The sequence below is a fragment of the Lissotriton vulgaris genome, unplaced genomic scaffold (genome assembly GCF_964263255.1).
Source record: "Lissotriton vulgaris unplaced genomic scaffold, aLisVul1.2 SCAFFOLD_2926, whole genome shotgun sequence".
Lineage (NCBI taxonomy): Eukaryota > Metazoa > Chordata > Amphibia > Caudata > Salamandridae > Lissotriton > Lissotriton vulgaris.
In genome coordinates, this window is record NW_028255190.1 from 96,567 (window position 1) to 119,418 (window position 22,852).

General features: G+C 44.1%; 1 protein-coding gene across 6 annotated transcripts in view; it reads right to left on the bottom strand.

Moving 5' to 3' along the window:
* The window catches only part of LOC147659193 (uncharacterized), a 122,818-nt gene that overhangs the window by 34,441 nt on the left and 65,525 nt on the right, over window positions 1-22,852 (bottom strand). For 3 of the 6 annotated variants that reach the window (XM_086951907.1, XM_086951909.1, XM_086951908.1), the window contains one exon: window positions 2,688-2,787. Coding sequence is in view for 3 of the 6 variants with exons in the window: in XM_086951904.1 (XP_086808030.1) it covers window positions 2,657-2,787 (131 nt within the window). In the remaining 3 variants the exon portion in view is untranslated. Of the gene's footprint in view, window positions 1-2,656; window positions 2,788-22,852 lie in introns of all 6 variants that reach the window. The other 3 variants (XM_086951904.1, XM_086951905.1, XM_086951906.1) reach the window with 1 other exon arrangement.

Below are 22,852 nucleotides of genomic sequence, written 5' to 3' on the forward strand. Positions count from 1 at the left end.
CCCCGGACGTAGCTATCGACATAATTTTTAACGCATATTTTGATAAGTGAATTTTGAAGTACTGTATTGTGGATTTTTATCTATGGTCTTGTCTTAAGTATATAAAAATATTGGATATTTTTCTAAACTGGTGTGGTGTCCTTTTGTACTGCTTACGCTCTATTACTGTTGGTTATGTGCAAATGCTTTACACACTGCCTCTAAGATAAGCCTGACTGCTCGTGCCAAGCTATCAAGGAGGTGAGATGGGGTTATTTTAGGAGTGTAACTCCCTTATCCTGACTAGAGTGGTGGTTTCTGCCCGTCTTTGGCACATGCCCTAGCCTGCCAAAAATCAAATTTCTAAACACATCTACAAAGAATATGCAGAGGGGAGTTTCCAATATTATTTGAACAGTAGTGATTTTTGCATAGAGAAAGTGGGCTGTGATAGATGCAACCGAATGTCATAGTGAAGGTCAGAACAGTGACCAAAAATAAATAGCTCCACCATTTTGTTGAGACAACTTATATGTGTATATATATATATATATATATATCAATAATATAACTATGTAGCGCACTCCTAGAAAACAAACCCCCAACCTATGTTTCTAGGGTGTAAATGTATGTTTTGCCAAGAAACCTCCTTCTGGATGATCGAACCCCATTACCTAATGGGTAGGAGTGTGAAACTCCGTCTTGGTCACGAACTGGACACCCCTCACAGAGATGTCAGTCAGGTAGTAGGCAAAAGCTTCGGCATGCAGCGACCCCTCGAAGCCGGCAGAAGCGTCTCCTCAGATAATGTTAGGAAATAAAAGGTTATATATAGAAAATGGTATCCTTGCCTCGGGCCGAGATTGTAATCGGCCTGCCATTGTTTATATTTCACCTATGGCTGTGTCGCCACATGGTCTTAATAATAAACACATTTGTGTCACGCACATGAGGGCCATGCCCCGAAAATGTCAAGGCAGTGTGATAGTGTGCTCACGAAGCGTTCCAGGTCAACAAGGCCAGTGTTTTGAAGAAACTAGTCTTAGAGTCACAAATGCAATTGTGTGTCAAAGGTTGATGTAGCAAAGAGAAGGCAACTTTAGGAAAGGACCGTGTGCATGTAAAAAATGGCACCAATTCGTAGGTGGCCTAACATGAGTAAAAAAAAGCGATACAGCGCACACCAATTTCATCCTTCTTTCCAAAGCCGATTGGATTTTTGGATTTAAACTGCTCGCGTGCAGCCTGGAAGACGTGTTCCACCCTGGTGCATTGTGGGGTTTGTAGTGATGAAGGACGATCTTTGAATAAATGGATCGTTGGCATTGGTTAAGTACTAGGGGTGGAGTTTAGTTGAACTAATTAAAAGAGGGGGAAAGCTAGTAATACGTGAATTGCTTTCTCTGTTGAGAAAAATATGATGGGAAGTTGAGGAAATCTGAACCAGTCATGAAGGTATGAAAGCTAGTTTCAGTTGGTTTTAAAGAGCATTGTGCATTTAAAATGGAGCAGCATTATGTGTATGGCGGGGAATATCGTGCTTGTTGCATTTGATTATGGTGACAGTTAATTTAGGAGGGGAGATGAAGGTTGGTAAAGGTCACTTCGGGCTACATTGTTTGCAGCGTTTAATTAAGTTTGTAGAGGGAAACGCTGTGCAAGGTCAGCTGTAAAATATGGAAATGGTTTCTTGTATGATTTCAACATTGCTTGCGAAGATATAGAGACTTTTAAATTCACATAAGCTAATGGCACTGTTATTTTATTTGTAGTAAACACATGACGAAGGGCCACTAAAGGCTTGAAATGCATTGGGTATAACATCATTTAAGACTGAGGATGTTTGATGGATTCTAAGCTGCCCAGAAAAAGTCCCGAATGGGCATATCTGCAGCATGAGATAAAGTGATAAAAACATCACCATCTTACGTGTGTTTTGACAAGAAGAATAAACAAAATAAAGGAAAAATATTTGGAGTAGTTGGAATAATTATTTTGAAATTAAAAACAGAAAATATTCACGTGCGAAAATCAAGCAATGCTGTGCGCTTGGAACAGAAGTGTAACTTCACTTCATTTATAGTTGTAGTAACTTGAGAACATGACACTTTCAGAAAAACAAAATAGAAAATTGCAACACACCTCTCTAAAAACAAGCAATGGATGTAACAGTATGAGAATGTGGTCAACAATTTGTTTCGAAGTGCACTCACGCCAAACAAATAAACCCCTCCATTGTTTAGGTCTCCGTAAAACGCTTAGAGAGTAAAGTTGATCTCAAACAGTAGCATCCCTGCATCCAAATCTGCCATCAAGTGCTCCTCTACCTTGGAAGGCAAAACCTTGGGCCCATGCCACTGTGAAAACATTTCAAGAGAAATGGGCTAAGGTAAACACCTGTCTAGCTTTCCAAGGAGAATCTCGAGTAGTGCAGGCATGACAAAAATGTCTGGAACTTGGTATCAAATTATAGCAAAGCGCCAGAGTCTTCTATATCAGTTTCAGTTTCCCTTCTCAATAGGGCCCACATATAATGGACAGTGACAAAAGATGGGTAGGAGTTTATTTTCACGATTCTTAAGAATCTTAGTTTCCAAGAGTCAAATGTTAGCACAAATCAATACTCAAATCTATAACCAACTGCATATCATTAATTTTATATTTATTATTTGCTAACCATTGGAATCTGAGATCCCTCTTTTCTTCACCTTGGAAACCAGATCATCTCTTAAAGTATGGGTGGGAGCATCAACCACTTTGATGCCTTTTGCCATGTCAAGCACTTTCTCCATTACGTTCGGAGGGTACCTAGAAATAAAAAGAAAACAATCACTTTAAGACTTTTCAAATATGACATTAAAACTAAACTTGCACGCATTGTTAAAAAGGTACTGGAAACAATGTGAAATGTTCATTGAGGCTAAACAAATAATCACAAACTATAGCCAGAGCCACTGGAATTATGTAACAGAGGAGGATAACATTATGTGGCAGGGGTGACTAAATTAAGTGGTAAGAGAAGGTAAAGTATACAGCATAACGTGGCACATATATTGTGACAGTCTTACTGCATTTTTTGCATATGTTAAAACTGTCTGAACAAAGGTTCCAGTTCATTAGTAGCAGTTTAACACTGGAATACAGCAATAGGAAATTGAAAGGTGGTCAACATTTGCGTAGGGCTTTCCCTGCGTCAACAAACCATTTAGTAACTTTTGATCCGTTTAAGTAACGGACTTGTTTTTAGCCAAAATCTGAAATTATGCAGCAGATGATGAATTACTCAGCAAATGCAGGAAATCCATGATTATGCAGAAGATGCCACAGTATAGTAGTAAAGAGTGCATTTGTATGTATTGTATGTTTAAACCTTAGATTTAAGACTATGAAACTGGGAGATCTAAAAGTTTTTACGCACTGAGGGGGGCCTAGAGTAGTGTACCAGTGAGTTCCAATGTTAATTACAACCGCGATTACCAACTTATTTTGTGTAACATTAACATTTCAAAACCTTTAAATAAAAAAATATTATTTGGTGCTGTAACATAAGACATGTTCACGCCACAGTGGTCATCTTCAAATGAGGTTTCTCTGAGGAAACCCTATTCCAAGATGGAGGCTGTGACACACACTTAGCAGTGAAGTAATGATGACGGCATGAACCACAGCTGCTGTCTTAAATTGTGCTTTTTCCAAACAAGACCAATTGACAAAAGGCATCTGGCCTGGGAATAGGATGCACTGGCGTCCATTCTGGAACATATTTAAAAAATGTATGCACCATTCATAGCTACTGTTTTTGAATACTAAACAAAAAGCACAGGAGAACCAAAAAAAAAAAATTAAGAAGCAATCAATTACTGGGTCCTCGCTACTGGAAAGAAAAAAAATGAAAAGAGAAAACATAAAGTGGAAAGGGAAAAGGGAACGAAAAGAAGTAGCCTGATGTCAGCAGTGAAAGGATACAAGTCATGCAATTTGAAGAATGGTATAAAGACAAGCATTATTGTATTCTGTCAATAAAACAGATGTAATGCTAATGTAGGTGAAAGGAGACCAGCAATGTTAAAATATATAATTAAAATAACTACAGAAAGAAAAAATCCTCTTATACCAGGGGTACTCGCAAACATTTTCACAGGGGCCAAACAGTTTTTGGTCTGTGGTATGACGGAGAGCCACATCGATAACAGCAAGGTGGCAGTGGAGGGGGATGGACATAGGGGACACGATGCATATACATCTAGTGGCTGAATTGCACAATGTGAAACCAGAAAACCCAATCAACCCCGGCTTCCCCCTTGACCAAATTGTGTGATCTTAGACAATTGTATTAATTCATGTTGCCTCTTTCTTCTTTGTAAAGAAATTCTATTGGGGTTTTACAGATCAGGGGTCACATTTACAGTAGTATATTTGCACTTAAGAGATAGTCTCTAAATCAACGTTGATACAGTCTCATAACTAATCCCCACAGAATACAATTTCTGTCCCTCCTCCCCCCATTCGTGAGTACATAGTTATCCGTGTCCTCAATGAGTGTTGTGTCTTTAGTGCACAGAAGCAGAGCGCTTGAGAAAGGGTGGTCATCTCTTTTCTGTGCGACTGAACTCTTAAACGCTCTGGGCATATCTGGAATATTTATATTGTCGCGGAGGGCCTAAATGTGAAGTGAACGTCAGCGACCCCCCAGGTGAGGCTATGGGAGTGTCAGATTCTGGAGCGATGAAACTATCCACTAGTGTGTCCCAGGCTCAGGCTGTAATCTACGTGTCCACCTCGTACCCTTGCAGCTTGCCCATTTCTACATTTCCCTTCTCAATGTAGTTACTAGGGACCCCACCAGTGATTTTCAATTCCTCGTGATTTCCTGATAGGCCAGGATGAATGCCACGTCCTAGAATTTGCTTGTGACCTTAGTTTTAGATGTATGTGGAAACCATCCCAGGAGACTGGCCCGGGAGTGAGTGTTTCTCAATGGCAGCCGCAACAGTAGTTGTAATTTCCTCCCATAAAGCGCAGAGTGAGGGGCATGACCAGAGCATATATAGAAAATTAGCCCTTTCTTCCCCACCACTGCGGAAAGCGGCATCAGCCAGGCAGAAGTTATCTCCTAATGCGCTCTGGAGTCAAGTATGATCCATGAAGGGCATAATAATTGATTAACTTGAAGCGCAAATTTCTGGATTTTTCAGAGTTGTCTCTAGTATAATGTCCCAATTTTTAACCACTATATGGATTCCCAGGTATTCTTCCCACCGTAATCACAAGTGTTCCAGAGGTCGCTGAAGATCTTCCTGTATTGCTTTATATAGGCACGGGTATACCTTGACAGGGCACGCTTGCACGCAATAGGAAGAGCAGAGACACCAAACTGATTGCGTTGTAAGACGGAAAGGAACACATTTATACACACACTTTTGGGGAATGTCAACATGTCAAAGCCTATTGGTCCTAGATCCTGGAAGAGCTTAGCGAGATATTGGGACTGGTACTCCCTATGGATGCTAATTTCATTTTACTAGGGGTGCCCTCAGATGTAGATCTCCTCAGTAGTAAGCTCCTAATATGTAATCTAGGTTTGGTGGTGGCGAAGAGAGATGTAGCCCGATACTGGGGAGTATCCAAACGCCCGACGTTGACAGAGTGGAGAATGAGCATGGACCTGTATATGGTTGCTGAGAGGGTGACATACAAGGCGGGATGATGCCCCAAAAAGTTCCGTAAAATCTGGTCTCCCTGGTTGTGCTTTCATGGACTAGAGATAGAAGAAGGAGGAGGGATAGAGTCCCCGTTAACCTACCAAAGCCCTGGAGCGGCTGAGACGGTCATCCCCAGTGAGTAGGCGTGGTATATAAGCTATTAGTACTGTACATACTCAGGTGATGCATAACGGTTTTGTACATTTTATACATGCTATGGCTTCCCAGACATGTTGTCATGTGACCTTATACTGTAATCGCTCATTTTATGTTTATAATTAAATCAAATAAAAAAAGTTTTAGAAAAAAAGAATCATTTCCTATGAAGAAGGGATAGATTAACAAACTATTCTATGACTAGAATATGCACAACACTCAGCACGTATTCCTAAATACATGGCTGAAAAGCCATTTTCTTGTTCAGCTTTATTATTTAATTTTTTTTAATAAATGTTGTGATCTGATTGCATATCCTCACCTTATCCATAACGGAATATAGGGTGAGGTTGGTGGGATAATGATAGTCTCTGTTGTCTTTAATGAAATCAAGATTCTCTTTGCATGTTAACTGGAGAATGTAATTTCTCAGAGGTACACTGTGTAGAGAATTGTGATTTTATTAAAGACAACGAGGCTAGCATTATGCATAACCTTTGATTAACCACTTCTGAGCAGCAGAGAACAACATAAAGTCACAATTTATCAGAACTCCCTATACAACATAAGTCTCCAACATTTCAGGCTCATCCTCGTTTGTTTCTGTTTTCTCCTCGACATTTTATTTCCTTTACTTCTGTCTTCCTTCCTCTTTGTTCACTGCCCTACTAAACAAAATAAATTTTTTATAGTCCACTTAAAACCAAATAAAAACTTTCAAATAATCTATAGTCTATTACAATATATAAAAACATTATTAATATATGTTAATTCTTCCCACCTTAACGGGTGGGAGAGGGGGGATAATGCTAGCCCCTCCTTGGCTTTAATAAAGTCATGGTTCTCTACACAGTGTACCTCTGAGAATCGACATTTTATGGCAAGACAGGAGGCTAGCATTATGCATGTTTAAAGATCTTTAAAACCCCTTCAGAAACATGCTCCATTGGTCTGATATAGAAGGCCCAAAACACTATCTTTTGACCAATCAGCCGCTTTCAAACTTTCAAATTACCACCAACAGCATACACTTTTAATTTCCATTGCTCCACGAATTGAATGTGCCTTAAACTTCTCCAAATTCATTCCAGCTTCACGCATAGTCTCCAGGGCTCGAAAAATCATACAAAGTGCATTAGACCTGCAGGTCTAGTAACATACCAAATCTCCTCGACCTAAGTGAAATACACTTGACCTCTGACTCTGAAAACAGAACAAATGGGACAAGTTAACAAGATTTAAAAAGCATTTTTATTGCTCATTTACTTTGTGAGCAATAAAGATGCCTTTAAATCTAGCTATCTTGTCACATTTCCTCTGCTTTCAGAGGCAGAGGTCAAATGTCAGTTTGTCTTCCGACCCATCTTGCAATAGTAGCCATAGACACCGCTCCATGAGGTTTCACATAAGATATTAACAACTGATCCATCCCAGCACATCTTGAGTCACTCACTCACACCTCACATTCTCTAATACACTTTTCGACACATAACCATGGGTGTTTATCAAATCTTGGATAAAATATTCTGTCATAGTCTTCGTTCTTTTAATTTTAAAAAACACACCCTCTGGATGATAAAATCTACCCAACACATCCAGCACTTTTACATCTGAAATCCTTCTGAAAGAGATCAAACACAACAAGGTAGCTAACTTCCAAGATAAATGTTTTATTGACAAATGTTTGTTGCTTTGCCAACCCTCAAACAGTCTCAAAATACAATTAAGATCCCAAAGAGTATTGTACTTTGTACCAGGAGGTTTCCTCAAATGAATGCCCTTCATAATCCTGCAAACCAACTGTCCTTTCCCCTCAACCAGACAATGACCAGCAGCGATCACTGACCTAAAGCAGTTAATTGCCCTATCCCTCAAACCTTTCTTGAACAACTAAGAAATTTACAATCATAATCTCATCTGTCTAAACGAAATCCAAGTCCTTTTTCCACGCACCAGCGTAACCAATCTTCCTGCGCACTTAAATACCATTTCCTCGTTCCTTTTGCCCAAGATTCATAAAATAACTCTTAAGCCTCTCACGATAAGCTAGCAAATAATTCAGATCTCCTGAAATGCTCCAAACTAGAAGGTTGAGCACCCCTGACTCCACAAGAAGAAGTTCTATTCCGTCCACATTTCCTAGAAGACCTTTCTCTGCTAACAGCAGATATGGATGCTCCAGGGCCAATTCCATCACCGACGGGTACCAAGTTATCCAAAATGCATTCACTAGAACTAATTTGCATTTCTGTCTCGTCACCTGCATGAACACTCTGTATCATTGAAAACGGAGTGAATGCATACCCTTTCATACCCCTCCAATCTAGACTAAAAGCATCTACCGATATCGCACTGGATACGTCTCCAACTCCCATACACTCTCAACTGATTGGTCAACCTTGACGCAAACAAATCTATTTCCAAAGCACCCAACTTCTTCTCTACCAATTGAAATATCCTGGGGTCTAGTTTCTAGATGCTGTAATCCTTTTAATACCTTGAATTCCAGCCTGCAGCCAAATTCTCTTGCCTTCAACTCTAAGCAATTTATGTGCTCCTCCCTTTCGAATAACTTCCATCTTCCCCCGGTCTGCTGTGTCTCCAATCTTGCGCCCCAACCTAAGTTGCTGGCATCCATTACAAACACAAAATCGGGACATGTCCCAAAAAATGCCTGCTAATTCTCCAACCACCACTTAATTCTTCCTTTGCTTCCACATCTAGCTTCACTCTGTCTCCATACCAAAGACCTTTTCTCAGTCCCCTATTCTTTACCTTTTGTAAAGCCCTGTAGTGTGTCGGACCTGGAAATACCACCCGAATTAGGGATGACAAAAGGCCAATTACTCTCTTCAACTCTCTCAAACTGACCTCTTCTTTTCTCAAAAAACTTCACTTCTCTCTTTATCAATGTAATCTTTCTCTCTGGTAACTCCAATTTCCCGGTCACTGTATCCACTACAAACAAAAGCATTGGCATAGCCAATAGGTATCGCTTTTGGGACATTATAAGTATTTAGTTATGCTGCACAATATCCTTGGTGCAACAACATCAACTGTTGCATGGCTATACACTTATAGATGCCAAAGGCGAGACCTATTGGCAATGCCAATGCTTGTTTTCTTTCGACAGCACAACTGTTTGCAAGAGATATTGTTATCAATTCTTTAAAATATAGATAGTGGTGCTTTGGATCCTCCCTTAGGAATATTACTTTCTCATCTCACACTATTAGCTGTTTGGTGTATCGTTCTCCATCCTATAGATACCTTGCTTTGCCTTACATTTTTTACTCCAATAATGTTTTTATTGGGACTCAAATGTGAGGCAATAACGCCACCACCTCTGCGACCACCATTAAATACGACCACACCAACAACACCATAATATAATGCAAATAGAACACGGAGAACTGCCCCTTGTAACAGTGGGTAGTATTAGGGTGATAGTCTGTCTCCTATCTACATAGGGCAGGGGTCTTCAAACTGGGGTCAGGTCCCTGAATCTGCTCATAGGTTTTTGGGTTTGACTTGCAATGGAAGGTGAGGCGAAAGGTTGTTGTTCAACATGTTTTGCTTAGCAGAAGGCAAAGATGACACTTACCGCCACGTTTCCAAAACTGTTTGCAGTCCGTTTAAAAAGTCTTAAAATATAATGAACGCTTCACCGTTGCTTCTTGTGAGAAAGATTGTCTACAGGCTGGTAGGGATGACACCAATGACCTGTGCTCAAGGGCATCAAGTAGGGGTGTGTGCCGCTATCCCCCCACAGCGACCCTTGCCCCTTCCCCGCTTCTGTGATCCTTTGGCCGGAGGCAGCAGGCTGTGGCAGTACAGGCACAACTTCCTTGTCCTCGTCTCGCAAGTCGCATGACGGGAGTGAGGAATCCTAAGAAGCGTTTGACATGCCTGTCACTAAGTCCCGCAATGACACCTGGCTCTTAAGGGCAGTCTATGCTCCCACTTTGGAGTGGTCACAGTGACATCAGGACCGGAGTGAGGCACAGCAGGTCGGGTCAGAACACAACTGCGTATAAATCCTGCTGTAAAAATCCCACCCACTCAGACCCTTATTCTTAAGTTTCACAAGATGCTGCTGGGATAGTGGCATGCAACAGTCCATGATTTCAAGGCAGGGTGACCAGATCTTGGGAACCTAAACCAGGACATTTTTCCAAAAATAGAAGGACTGCAATTTTACATCAAGGGAGCGGCGCAGAGTGGCAGCTCTTATCAACATAGGAACACAGAAGAGGCACGAAGAAAATAATTAAAATGTATTTCTAAAACTAGCACCATACCTGTTAATTAAAATTCTTACTTATAACAGCTGCTAACTAGCACAGCTTTAGGACACACAAAAAGTGCCTCTCAATGGTTTCAGTCAACCCTCTCTAAAAACTTGGACATGAGCCAAAATTGCCGAAATCTGCAAGGACAGCTAATGAAAACCCAGGACTGTCCCGGCAAATCCGGGACGCCTGATAACCCAATTTCAAGAACCGATGTACTCCCCAGCATTACGTTTTTAGACCAGCACTGACTTTACGGGAAGTAATCCTTATTCTGCAAATGTATTCATGCTGGTCGGAGGGTTAGGCTCACAGTTTACCAGCGTAGGCCTTGGGGCTGAAGCCCTGGTATCACATTGTGCAGCCCCTTTCTTCAGCCATGTGTTGGGGAGGCGAGGTCATGGCAGGGGCAGAAGGTACAGAGAGTTGGGTCTGCCACTGAGGGTTGCCACTAGTTTTCCAGAGCCCACATGCAACTCTCACGTGCAAGTGATTATGCATCGCCCCAGGATTTACATCAACATCAAGCGTCCTAAACTGAATAAAAAGAAATCTCAACATGTGAGGAAAGAAAACACCCCAAAAGAAGTGATGCAGTGAGTCTGCATTAAAAAATGGTCTCGAGCAGCCTCCCGAGCCCAGTCAACCTAAGGTCCGGTTAATCAGCCTACATCTGGACTTTTATGCAGAGTGACAATTTGAAACCTCGAGCTGGGCCGTTTGCATCGGAGGAGCTGCCTGTCTCCCAGACTGCTGCATGGGAACATTGTATGGTGGTTCAAAAAGGAAACATTCAGGCAGACACAGAGGAAAGTCTGGAAGAGCTGAAAAGCACAAGGGGGGAGGGAGACGGTGTGATCGAAGAGGGGGAAAGGAGAAAGAGGAGGGGTGGGGAGGTCCGCGCGGCTACTTAGAAGGGAGAGACTTGAGGATGAGGAGAGGTACAGGGAAGAAATGGAGGAAGGGCAAGAGAGGGAACTCGGGAGACACACAGAGGGAACTCAATGGGTCGAGAGAGACTGGAGGGACGGAGGAAAAAAAGAAAGACCCTTTCTGAAGACACAGAGAAACTGGAACACAGAGGAGAGAGGTGGAGTGAGTAGAAGAGAAGGCAGGGTTTAGAGGGGAAAAAAAGAAACAAGCCCGCGAGTAGTGCACGCGCACGCCACAGCGAAAGATATGTTTTCAATTATCGCGCCCGTGTCTGGGCACGATAATTGAAAACAGATGTGGCCTGTGAGGGTAACCGCAACCAATAGGCCGTGGGCGGAGCAAAGGCGGGACATGCACCCGTCTTTACCCTATTGTGTGCCGTCTTTATTTGAAAGACGCACGCAAAGCCCATTAGCCTGTGAGGAAAAAAAAAAATAACACGCACAAGTGTGTAGTGAGCTTTGGGAGCTTTCCGAAGCCCCTTACTAAAAGTCGGGCAAGCAGTGCATGCGCGCTCCTCTAGGCTCGACCTAAAAACTCCATCCTTTGGGTTGTTTCCACTATGGACTTTTTTGTGTTACACGCAATCCTAACTATCTCAATAGGTCCTGTACCATATCCACATTCTCTTCCAAACTCACAATATTTTGATCCATCAACAATATATCATCCAGGTAAACTATCAACTGTACCTCTCGCTCTCTTAAATAACCAACAATTGGCTTCAAAACCTTTGAGAAGCACCATGGTGCAGAGGATAGCCCAAATGGAAGACATATGAACTGGTACAACTGACCTCTCCATCTGAACTGAAGATAACGCAAACTCTCCTCTGCCATTGGTACTGAAAAATAAGCATCCTTTAAATCAATTTTGCCCATCCAATCGTTTTCCATTAAAATGTCCCTTAACAAATGGATTTCTTTAATCTTGAAGTGTATATATGTCACGAAAAAATTAAACGCCCTTAGATTTATTACTTGTCTCCAACTCTTCTCTCTTCACTATTACAAACTGGGTACTTACAAAACCTTTCTGATCCTCTGAGATCCTTACTATAGCTTCCTTCTGTGGCATCTCCTCGATCTCTTGTTCCACAATCTCTTATTTTTTCTTGAAAGATCATTTCTCTTGGTTCTTTTTCCTGAAATGGTTCCATATGAAATTTTATCACATACCCTTTCATAGCTTCCAGCACCCACACATCTCTTCTCCTCGTACTCACCTTGATGTCCTGCTGGAGTTCCAGCATGGGACGCTGATCTTCCTCGTCCTCCTCTGTTCCTTCCTGCTCTACCCGTTGTGGGTAGAAACTCCCAGAGAACGCTGATCCTGTACTCCTAAATACTCTTCTTTTATGGGAATTTCATCCGTGATAATATTGGTCACTGACATATGGGCAGCCGAAAGATTAGCCTCGTCTTCCGGCCCTGCCATATATATATATTCCAATCTCCAAACATTTTTTTCGTTTGTCTAACACAGTAAAAGTCTGCACATGTTTAACCAATGACTTTACTAGTCCCTCGCCAAACAAGAGTCCTTTTGACTTCTCACTTGGCTAATTTTTTGCGAAATCGCCTAATTTCTGGCTAATTCTGAACAGCACTGCCTTACGTCTTTCAGCAATTAATCCTATATTTGCGTTCCGAATAAAACATATTGCCCTTTGGCTCCAACCTCACAACAAGTTATTGTCCATTTCTGTTCCATTCTTATAGGATTCCTTCACACCATCAAAGATCCTGGCTACAGGCCCCAAAATATCTAGTCATTTATCCTTGCATTGCTTTAAGGAACTTTCTAATCCCTTCCTAGGATCATGTCTCGTCAAAAAGGTAAGTGATGAGGTCAGGATCCAAGTTTGGAGTCACTGTTTCCTTCACGTCATTACTGGCCAAGAACATTCTGCCTGCATGAGATTTCGCGCAGCTGTCTCCAAGGGGTGTCTTATCCAATATTTTGTGTACTCTGCCACGTGATCTAAAGGCCACCATTTAGAAGTTCTTGGATGACGTATTTTTGCTGGATTAAATAGAATATTACCTAGCGGATCCTTTAATTCTCTTACTCCAGATTTATTTTAATTATTCAAATCAGAGAACTCATCCTCATTATAACCCAAATCCAAAATATATTCATCCAGATCATTTGGCCCCCGATCTAACCAGTTGGGCAGTTCACCCTTCTCCCTTGCACGGTTAACCTGCCTTTCTTTTGTGCAGCTTGGGACACCTGAAACAGAGGCTCCTGCTTTTTTATTTAACATTTCGCTTTTACTATATATTCGGTCACTGTGTTTTGGCTTTTTCCAACATTTTCCTCCTGGTCCCCTAATCAGACCACCTTCTTCCTCAGATAAGGTCCAAAACTCCCTCCTCTTCTACAGCCTCTATCCTTCTTACCTTTTTTTAATTAACTTTTCCACTGTTTCCTCTACTTTGTCTCCCATTTCCTTTTCTATCAATCTTTTAATAATATCCTCCTGACCTATATCCCCATTCTCACTTATACTTGTTATTATTTATTTATATTTTACTCTCCTCTACTGAGTTACACCTTCTAAAATCTATTTGGCCTGTCTGACTGCTTTTTACTCTCTTTGCATAGTACCACAACTCTTATCGGCAATAGTCAGTACAAACTGTCACAGTTTGCCAATCTGTTGAGCGTTGCTAGGCAACATCGGTGCCTTCTACGCTTGACAGCATCGGTAGGCCTAAAAAGTCCAACCAACCTTCGAAACAATAAGTGTCTCTCAGATGCTCTGAAAACAAGCTCTACCTGCCTCCGAAAGCAGCATGAATAGTGCGCGTCCTCCGACTACGCGCCTCTACCTTATTGAATGACGATCGGAAGACCCTGTGAGCTGAATTCAAAGGATGCTTTTCTTGCCTCACGCCGGAATATAACGGTACAATGTTTTTAGGTCGAGGGACCGAAGGCTGAGATTTTATGTTGTTCAGTATGGCAGTTTATCCTGCCTTTCTCCTCCGTTGGCAGGCTTCCTAAACGGAGGCCAGCCATTGGAGGAGAGAGGCATCACTCGAAACGAGCCCCATCTCTTTTGGATTCGGGGGCGCAAGTTTTGCTGTTCTTTCCGATGGTGACGTCATCCTACAGCAGCCTCGACATGTCTCCCCAGTCGTGTGGTGTGTGTGTGTGCATGCGTGGTGTGTGTGTGCGCGCGTGTGGTGTGTGTGTGTGTGTTTTTGTTTGTTTTTCTTTGTTTTTCTTTTCTGCTGGGAGAGGATCCCGAGCAGCGCCCCCTGCCACACTCCCAGGACTCCGAAACACAGCTCCAGGCCGTGCAGGACTCGCAGCCAGAACTCTCTGGGGAGGTTGCTCCCTTCACCGTGTATTTTCCATCTATTTTTACCCCGGCCCTATTCATTTTTATCTTTTCTTTGCCCACTTCGGCACATGGCAGACGGTCACCCCACATCAGCCATTGCCATCACTGTGAGTGACTGGGTAATAGAAATAGACACCACCCATAGGCACGGAGGGGGCCCCAGTGCCAGCTCACAGCTCCCGCCTTTCACAGCCTACAACAGTGTGGCAGCTCAGCCCCTGGCATTCGTAGCATCTAACATCGGGGCCCTGGCGGCACCTCGCAGCGCTGGCATTCTCCTAGTCTCCTGGTGTAATTCACAATTTGTAGCGTTTCCAGCATGCACCCGTGAGATGCCGGGATGTAGGCAGTTCAAACTTCTTTGATTGCGCATACTCAGTGCCAGGGGTCCTTGTGGCAGTTCACAGGTCCGGGTATTCCCGTACCTGCACTAGTGGCAACCCCGTAGGAAGATAACACTTTCTGTATTCTTTTCTCGTGGCACCCCTTGCGGCAGCGCACGATTCCTGCATTCTTTTCTACTTGTGCCAGCTCACGATTGTTAATAATTCCAGTCAAAATGTACATAAATTACCACACCAATAACATTATTTTCACAATACAAGACTTTACCCATGCAGCATATGTTCCCATTTAGTCCATGGCCTCTCTATAGAGGTAGCTAGCACCTCAGTGGTTCACTGCTAACTTTAAAGCTCTTCACCGGGGTTTAGGTGGACCGGTTCGGTATTCATGCATGGGGTTAAGAGAAGTTCAACTTTCATTTTCCTCATGTCTTGGCCTCAGTGCTTAACGATGACAGATGTCCTCAACAGGAAGTGCAGTGATGGTTCCTGCCCACACTCCAGTGCTCGATCATGAGAAGTTCAAACAGGATGCCCTCAGAGGGGAAGGCGCGATACATCTGTGAACCACGTGCGCCTTGCTTGGCATGCACTCTGCTGTATGGAAAAAGTCTTAAGCACAAATGAATGTGTAGCAGAGATGGCATGCTGATCACAGTAACAGCACGCTGTGCTCCCCTGTCCCACATACAGACCCTGCTTTTGTGCTGTGCCCTGCTGTGGTTCGACAGGACATTCCAGGGAGTGCCTCAAGGATCCAGCTGTTTATCTGGCATGATTGAAAGGCATTTACACAGCCTACCTCATGCGTGGGCACCAGCAGGTCTGCCCCAGGTGGACGGGCAGGACTTTATTTGTTAGTGAAATGATCTCCTCAGAGATGAGCATTGCTGTGTAAGCCTGTAGATTATTGATTGTGTTCCAGGGACAGGGGAATCCTTTAATTGTTTCCTTTTCCTCCTCAGCCATTTACCAAAAGGCCATTTTACAGATAACGACCTGCTCAGCGAATATGACATAGTAACAATCTCTTAAAAGTGGGTGATCTGGCATTTGGGAAGTTGAAATGAGCAGATAATACCTATTTTGTGTTGGGGGAGGTGAGGCTCAGAAGTGCTTACTGTCACTGGGCTAGTGTGTGGCTCTGTGTGTGGCTCTGTCTGTGTGGATAGCTTTTTAGGTTTTGCCTGGCGAAAGCTGCGCTCTGCGCAGCTTTTTCGCGCAGGCGAAAACCTAATGAGAACTGTAGTGTGGGTTTGGGTCGGCCCTCGTCATTCATTGGCTGGCTCCATAAATGGAGCCTAGCCATTGGACGAGGGGCCTGTCCGTCAATGCCGGAGCAGACACGGGGGCGTTCCCGAGATTCTTTGGCTTTTGCCGACGTCACGCGACGTCAGCCGAAAGCCGGGAACGCCCCCGAATCCTGTCCGGCATTGAAGGCACCCGGAAGAAGTCCAGGTGAGTGCTTGCTTTAATTTCCCGCTGTTCCCACCCCCTCTCCTGCTCGCAGCGTCTCCCGTCCCTGTTCCCGCCCCCCTCCCGCTGGTGACCGTGCTTTCTTCTACAATGCCCGTTCCCGCCCCCCTCCCGCTCTCCGTGTCTCCGGGCCCCCTTTCCCGCTCTACAATGCCCGTTCCCGCCCCCCCGTGTCTCCGGGCCCCCTTTCCCGCTCTACAATGCCCGTTCCCGCCCCCCGTGTCTCCGGCCCCCGTTCCCGCTCTACAATGCCCGTTAATCTGCTCTGCTGCATCGCCTTCCTGCTCCGGCCGTCTTCTGTGGAGGGAATGCATTCCGGACTCCGTTGAGCCTTGGGTCCACCTGAGAAACTACTTTTCCACGCCTTGCCATTTCTGGCTGCTGTAAGTTGCCCTCACCGTGCTCTCCCCGAAACGCACTTCCCCTCCTCCCCAGTTCCTCGCTCCCCCGCTTACACTCTACAGCCCCCTCAGGTTATCGCTAGCTTCCAGGCGATTGTGGTCTCCACCTACCCTCCCTACCATAGGCCACCGCCCCTCTTTTGCCTGTGTGCCAGACTCCGCCAATCGACGGACACAATTCCATTGTCTGGCTTGCGTCCACTCACTGACTCACCACCCCGCATGAGCGCCCTCCGGCACTCTTTTCGCTTCCACACATCCACATTACCAGTTTCTCGCCTGCCTCCTCCCCGCCCCGGCACCTCTCCCCGTGATTTCACCACCCACTTATCGAACCTCAATCTACCCGGAGCCACCGCGCTACCAGCGTTTCTTACATAAACCGATGTAGCCCTACCTCGCACATCCTCCCCTGTCCCGGACACACCGTGTGATGACTTTCCATTCCCCCGCCCCACAGAGTCTTAGCCCTTACCTGGCTCAGCGCACCCACGCCTGCAACACCTTCACCATGCTAAACCTTGCAACCCCCACGGCGTCCGCAGTCCTCCTTCCGGCCCTCATTTTCCCTTTTCCCACTTACTAATCTAGAATGTACTCTACTGACTTCTGTAAGATTGCTGCTGTAAGTTGCCCTCACCGTGCTCTCCCCGAAACGCACTTCCCGTCCTCCCCAGTTCCTCGCTCCCCCGCTTACACTCTACAGCCCCCTCAGGTTATCGCTAGCTTCCAGGCGATTGTGGTCTCCACCTACCCTCCCTACCATAGGCCACCGCCCCTCTTTTGCCTGTGTGCCAGACTCCGCCAATCGACGGACACAATTCCATTGTCTGGCTTGCGTCCACTCACTGACTCACCACCCCGCATGAGCGCCCTCCGGCACTCTATTCGCTTCCACACATCCACATTGCCAGTTTCTCGCCTGCCTCCTCCCCGCCCCGGCACCTCTCCCCGTGATTTCACCACCCACTTATCGAACCTCAATCTACCCGGAGCCACCGCGCTACCAGCGTTTCTTACATAAACCGGTGTAGCCCTACCTCGCACATCCTCCCCTGTCCCGGACACACCGTGTGATGACTTTCCATTCCCCCGCTCCACAGAGTCTTAGCCCTTACCTGGCTCAGCGCACCCACGCCTGCAACACCTTCACCATGCTAAACCTTGCAACCCCCACGGCGTCCGCAGTCCTCCTTCCGGCCCTCATTTTCCCTTTTCCCACTTACTAATCTAGAATGTACTCTACTGACTTCTGTAAGATTGGAGGAGAAAATTCAGTATAATTTAGCACACTAGAAGATAGGGTCATACTGATTGCAAAAGCTAGTTCCTCAGTAAACTCCAGCTAGAAATGTAACAATGGCCGTCTTGCATCTTATTCAGCACCATACCTTCAGATTATTTGGTGCTTTGGGCCCTGAGTCCTGAAATGCTATTAGCCCCATGTTGAGAGCAAAGTCAACAACCTCCGCTTCATAAAATGTGAGGAGACCTGGCTGGTTGGGCAGAGTGATGAGTGTGAGTGAATGTAATCTTAACTACGTTAACCCATGATTCAAGTTTTTGCTTTGAACTGGATCCACAAGTGCCTCGTAGTGACCCTAAGGCAATCTGTCTTATTTTAGAAAAACGAAATAATATCTACTGTTACATGCGTAATATCCAGTGGTGTAATTATCTCTGGCAAAGCATATACTCTGTGAGAGCAGTCAAATACATTTGCGCTTATCAAGTTAAAAGAACACGCATGTGTGTTAATACATTCTAGCCTATTCCAAAATCGATGCTCTTCCTTTTGAAATAAGTCAGAACTGATTGGAGAAAGACAGCCGCCACAAAGTGTAATTTTTCCACTTTAAAACGTGGATACAAGTGATAAAGAAACCTTAGAGAAAATAAAGACTGGGTGATTCTGCTAATTCGAATTGCGGGGCATGCTGTCGCCATAAGTGTTAGCAGCACTTCTTTAAACTATTTGGTCAGTAAAAGTTATTTTGTGATGCGTTGTTAAATATATGCTGCCTTGGTTGTAAGAAGGGGTAGAAATGTAGAATTGGTTCTGTTGTTAATTTCACCAGCTCTTAAGAAGCGCCTCCTGCGTTTCAGGAAGTTAGCCATGATTTTGCACTGTGAAGTTCAACTTTTGGGACCTTTGATACTCCCTTTAGTTTTAGTCAAGTAGTACGAAATCTTCTTTTTTTTCTGCTCCTTTGGCATTGCCATAGTTGTTGATTACACTCCTGCATAATTATGGTAAAGCATTAAACAAGCTGGAGACTGGGCACTATGGTGTTTACTTTCACTGTGCCGTTCTTCTCTAGTTAACATGTTCACCCATTCCAACCATACTGGCTTTTAATTGGGACTGAACAGCCACTTGGCAATATTCCATTGAAGATGGTGTGTGGGAAAATTGTAGAAAGTAGACAATGCCTATAATATAACTACTGTAGTTGGTCACATTTGTTTTGAGCTACATTTCCTTTGGTGTATAAATAGCAGAAAACATTTTCAATGTATATGTAGTTATTGAGACATTGGCCCTTCTGATGCCTTGCTATTTTTAATGATGTTTGCATTCTGCTCCACTCTCTCCTCTCACCAGTTTTCAGATTTTGTGGTTGGCTCTTAAAAGGCTGCTATATCATCTTTGGCTTTGAAATAACTGTTATGATGTTCCTTCCTTTGTGGTAGCTTCTGCTGGCTGTCCTTATCTACCCACAGAGCCTCAACATTTGAGGATCACTTCTGATTAGGAAGTGGTCCAAGTCTCTTGTTTTTTCTAATAATTCGTTGCTCCTTTTGAATATGAAATCTGCATTTGTACACACTTCAGTAGACTGAGATGGAAGAGGACAGGGAATTATGTGGTGTCTACATTTTGAAGTGTACTGGTATTCAGCTGCCAGTTTAGTCTGACATCCCTTGCTTGTCATGGATCCCCCTGGCTCCCACTCTCCATTGAGGAACTAATGCTTGTATTTAGTCTTTAAGATCATTGTCGTTTGTCTATCAGAACTATGCTTTAATTAGCTAGAACTCTTGAACCAAGGCCATTAACAAGGTGAGGTAAGTGTAGGATACCCCACCAACTCCTTGTCATCAAGGTGCACTTCTCTTCAAGCAAATTCTATATTGTTAAAACATGTTGTAGTTATTTTCTACTCTAGCTACTCTAGGTTTCCAATGTTTCCCTATTTTTTTTAAGCATGCGCATTCTTTCACTACCAAGTTTTGTGATGTCCTTTCAGGGGCACATTAAAAAAATGTTTTTCCCATTCTCCAAAGCCCTATTGTCTAATCTAGCGTTTTGTGGCAATTGCTAATTTGTGTGGCCAAGACCCATTTGTTTGAGGTGCTAGTTTTGAAACACGTTTGTGAGCTGTGCCCATGAGGCTTTTATTGTAGTACATTTGTTGCATGCAAATACCTTTTTATATACTTAATTTAACATACTGATCAGCATGTCCTCTTATGACACTGCCTGCTGGTGCCTCCTTGTGCTCCTGTCGCCTGCTTGTGCCTCAGTTTCGTGCCCCTGTTGCCTGCTTGTGCCTGTTTTCGTACCCCTGTTGCCTGCTTGTGCCTCCGTGTGCCCCTGTTGCCTGCTTGTGCCTCCGTGTGCCCCTGTTGCCTGCTTGTGCTTCCGTTTTCGTGCCCCTGTTGCCTGCTTGTGCCTCCGTTTTCGTGCCCCTGTTGCCTGCTTGTGCCTCCGTTTTCGTGCCCCTGTTGCCCGCTTGTGCCTCCGTTTTCGTGCCCCTGTTGCGTGTGCCCCTGTTGTCTGCTTGTGCCTCTGTGTGCCCCTGTTGTCTGCTTGTGCCTCTGTGTGCCCCTGTTGCCTGCTTGTGCCTCTGTGTGCCCCTGTTGCCTGCTTGTGCCTCTGTGTGCCCCTGTTGCCTGCTTGTGCCTCTGTGTGCCCCTGTTGCCTGCTTGTGCCTCCGTGTGCCCCTGTTGCCTGCTTGTGCCGTTGTGTGCCCCTGTTGCCTGCTTGTGCTGTGTTGGTGTGTGTGGAGGGCTCTGTGTGGCTGTGTGTGTAGGAAGCTTTGTGTGGCTGTGTGTGTGGGGGGCTCTGTGTGGCTGTGTGTGTGGGGGGCTCTGTGTGGCTGTGTGTGTGGGGGGCTCTGTGTGGCTGTGTGTGGGGGGCTCTGTGTGTGTTTGTGTGTGTCATTTGCGATAGATAAAGCTAGTGGCATTGTAAATGACAATGCCATTTATTTATGTTAAAAAAAACATAAATAAAAATAATGTCAAGAGCAATGCCAATAGCTCTAACTTTAACAAAGGCAAAACCATTGCATTGTAAATGCTTGTTTTGTAGGTGGCTCTGTGTGGGTGGCTCTGTGTGTGGATAGCTTTTTTTGTAGGTTGCTCTGTGTGGGTGGCTCTGTGAGTGTGGGTGGCTCTATGTGAATGACTGTGGGTGGCTCTGTATGTCTGTGTCTCTGTGTGGGTGTAAATGCAATAGGTCATGCATATGCGAGCGATTAAGCTATTGGCATTGTAAATGACAATGCCATTTATTTAACGATTAAGCTATTGGCAATGTAAATGACAATGCTATTTTTTTATGATTACAAAAAAAAAAAGTCATGAGCAATGCCAATAGCTCTACCTTTAATAATGCCGAGACCCTTGCATTGTAATAGGTTGTTTAGCTCTCTTGCAATATTTGCCTCAATACTTCAATTAATATCATTCTCTCGTTTACAAAACCTGATATCCCTTGGTTTACAAAACTGGACAGCCTTATAGTGCTAATTCAACCAAACTCACTGCAAACCACAGTCGCTCCTCCTAAGACCTGTAAATTGGGTTTAAATCTTCCTTACATTTCCATACATCCACTTTACACACCTCAATCAGCTGTATCTAAACATTTAGTCTAGTTCAATTTAAATTAATCTAAAATGTTAATATATACCTAAATTAGTAACAAGTAAATAGAATACTTATCTGCTCTGAAGCAACAAACAAAAGAGAATGAGCCTGGAATGTTGGGTACTTATGTTGTATTGACAGTTCTGATTAATTGTGACTTTGTGTTATTCGCTGGAAGCTTTTAAAGTGGTGCTCAGAAGTAGTTAAAAAAAGGGTATGCATAATGCTAGCCTCCTGTCTTGCCATAAAGCAATTACAAGACCCGAGGCTATCATTACGCATTTTTAAAGCTGGCTGTCTACTACTAAATTGCTTACAGTCTTTACTGGTCTCAAATACAAATTTGCAACGGTGCTGGCATTCAACCAATCTTTCACCTTGAGGATCTCAGAAAGTGTACCACCAGCACCTCTTGCTGAATGAGCACCAAAAATTGACAAGTCACTACCTGCCTCACTCATTACTGTCCTAACCCACCAAGATGTAGTAACGGTAGACACTGCCTTTTGTGGTCTAACATAAGATATTAAAAGTGGATTCTCACCATCCTGTCTAAATTCAAACATCCTATGCTCATATATCCTCATGCAATGTACCACACGAAGTTCGGGACAATAATGGTATGGGGTAAAAAAAATGACAGGAAATATCCTTTGCCCTTTTCCAGATATCAAAGTGAATACCATCTGAAGAATAAACCCTGCTGCAAATCTCCAGAACTTTAACATTTGAAACCCTTCTGAGTGATACCAAACAGAGAATTTCTGAAAAATCTGCCTTAACCCCTTCCCTGCAGGGGTAATTCCCCCACGGTGGGGGGGGGAAGAGGGGGGATGAGCACAGCGCTGCGGTGCTCATGACGAGACCAGCCCGCCATGAGTCACAGTGGAGCTGTGCTCATGACGGGCTGGTCTCGTTACGACCCCGCCAACTGATTAATTCGCCCGCACAGGCGGCAAATCAATCGTGCGTGGGCGGAGTGGAGCCGTTATGACGAGACCAGCTGGTCATGAGCACAGCTCCACTGTAAGAAGGTCTCGTCATGAGCACCAAAGAGGTTAAGGCAAGATAAGAATTACCTGACCATGCGTCGAAAAGATGTTGTCCAAATAAATTATAAGCTGAATTCCTCTCTCCCTCAAAACCTTGGTAAGACAACACAGAGTAGAGGAATGCCCAAAAGAAAGACAAAAAACCTGGAAAACCACTCCCCTACACCTGAAACTGAGGTATTTCTATCAACTCTCTGCCATAGGGATTGTGAAATATGAATCCTTAAGTCCAGCTTCACTAACCAATCTTTTTACCGCAGAGTATCCAGAAGAAGATGGATTCC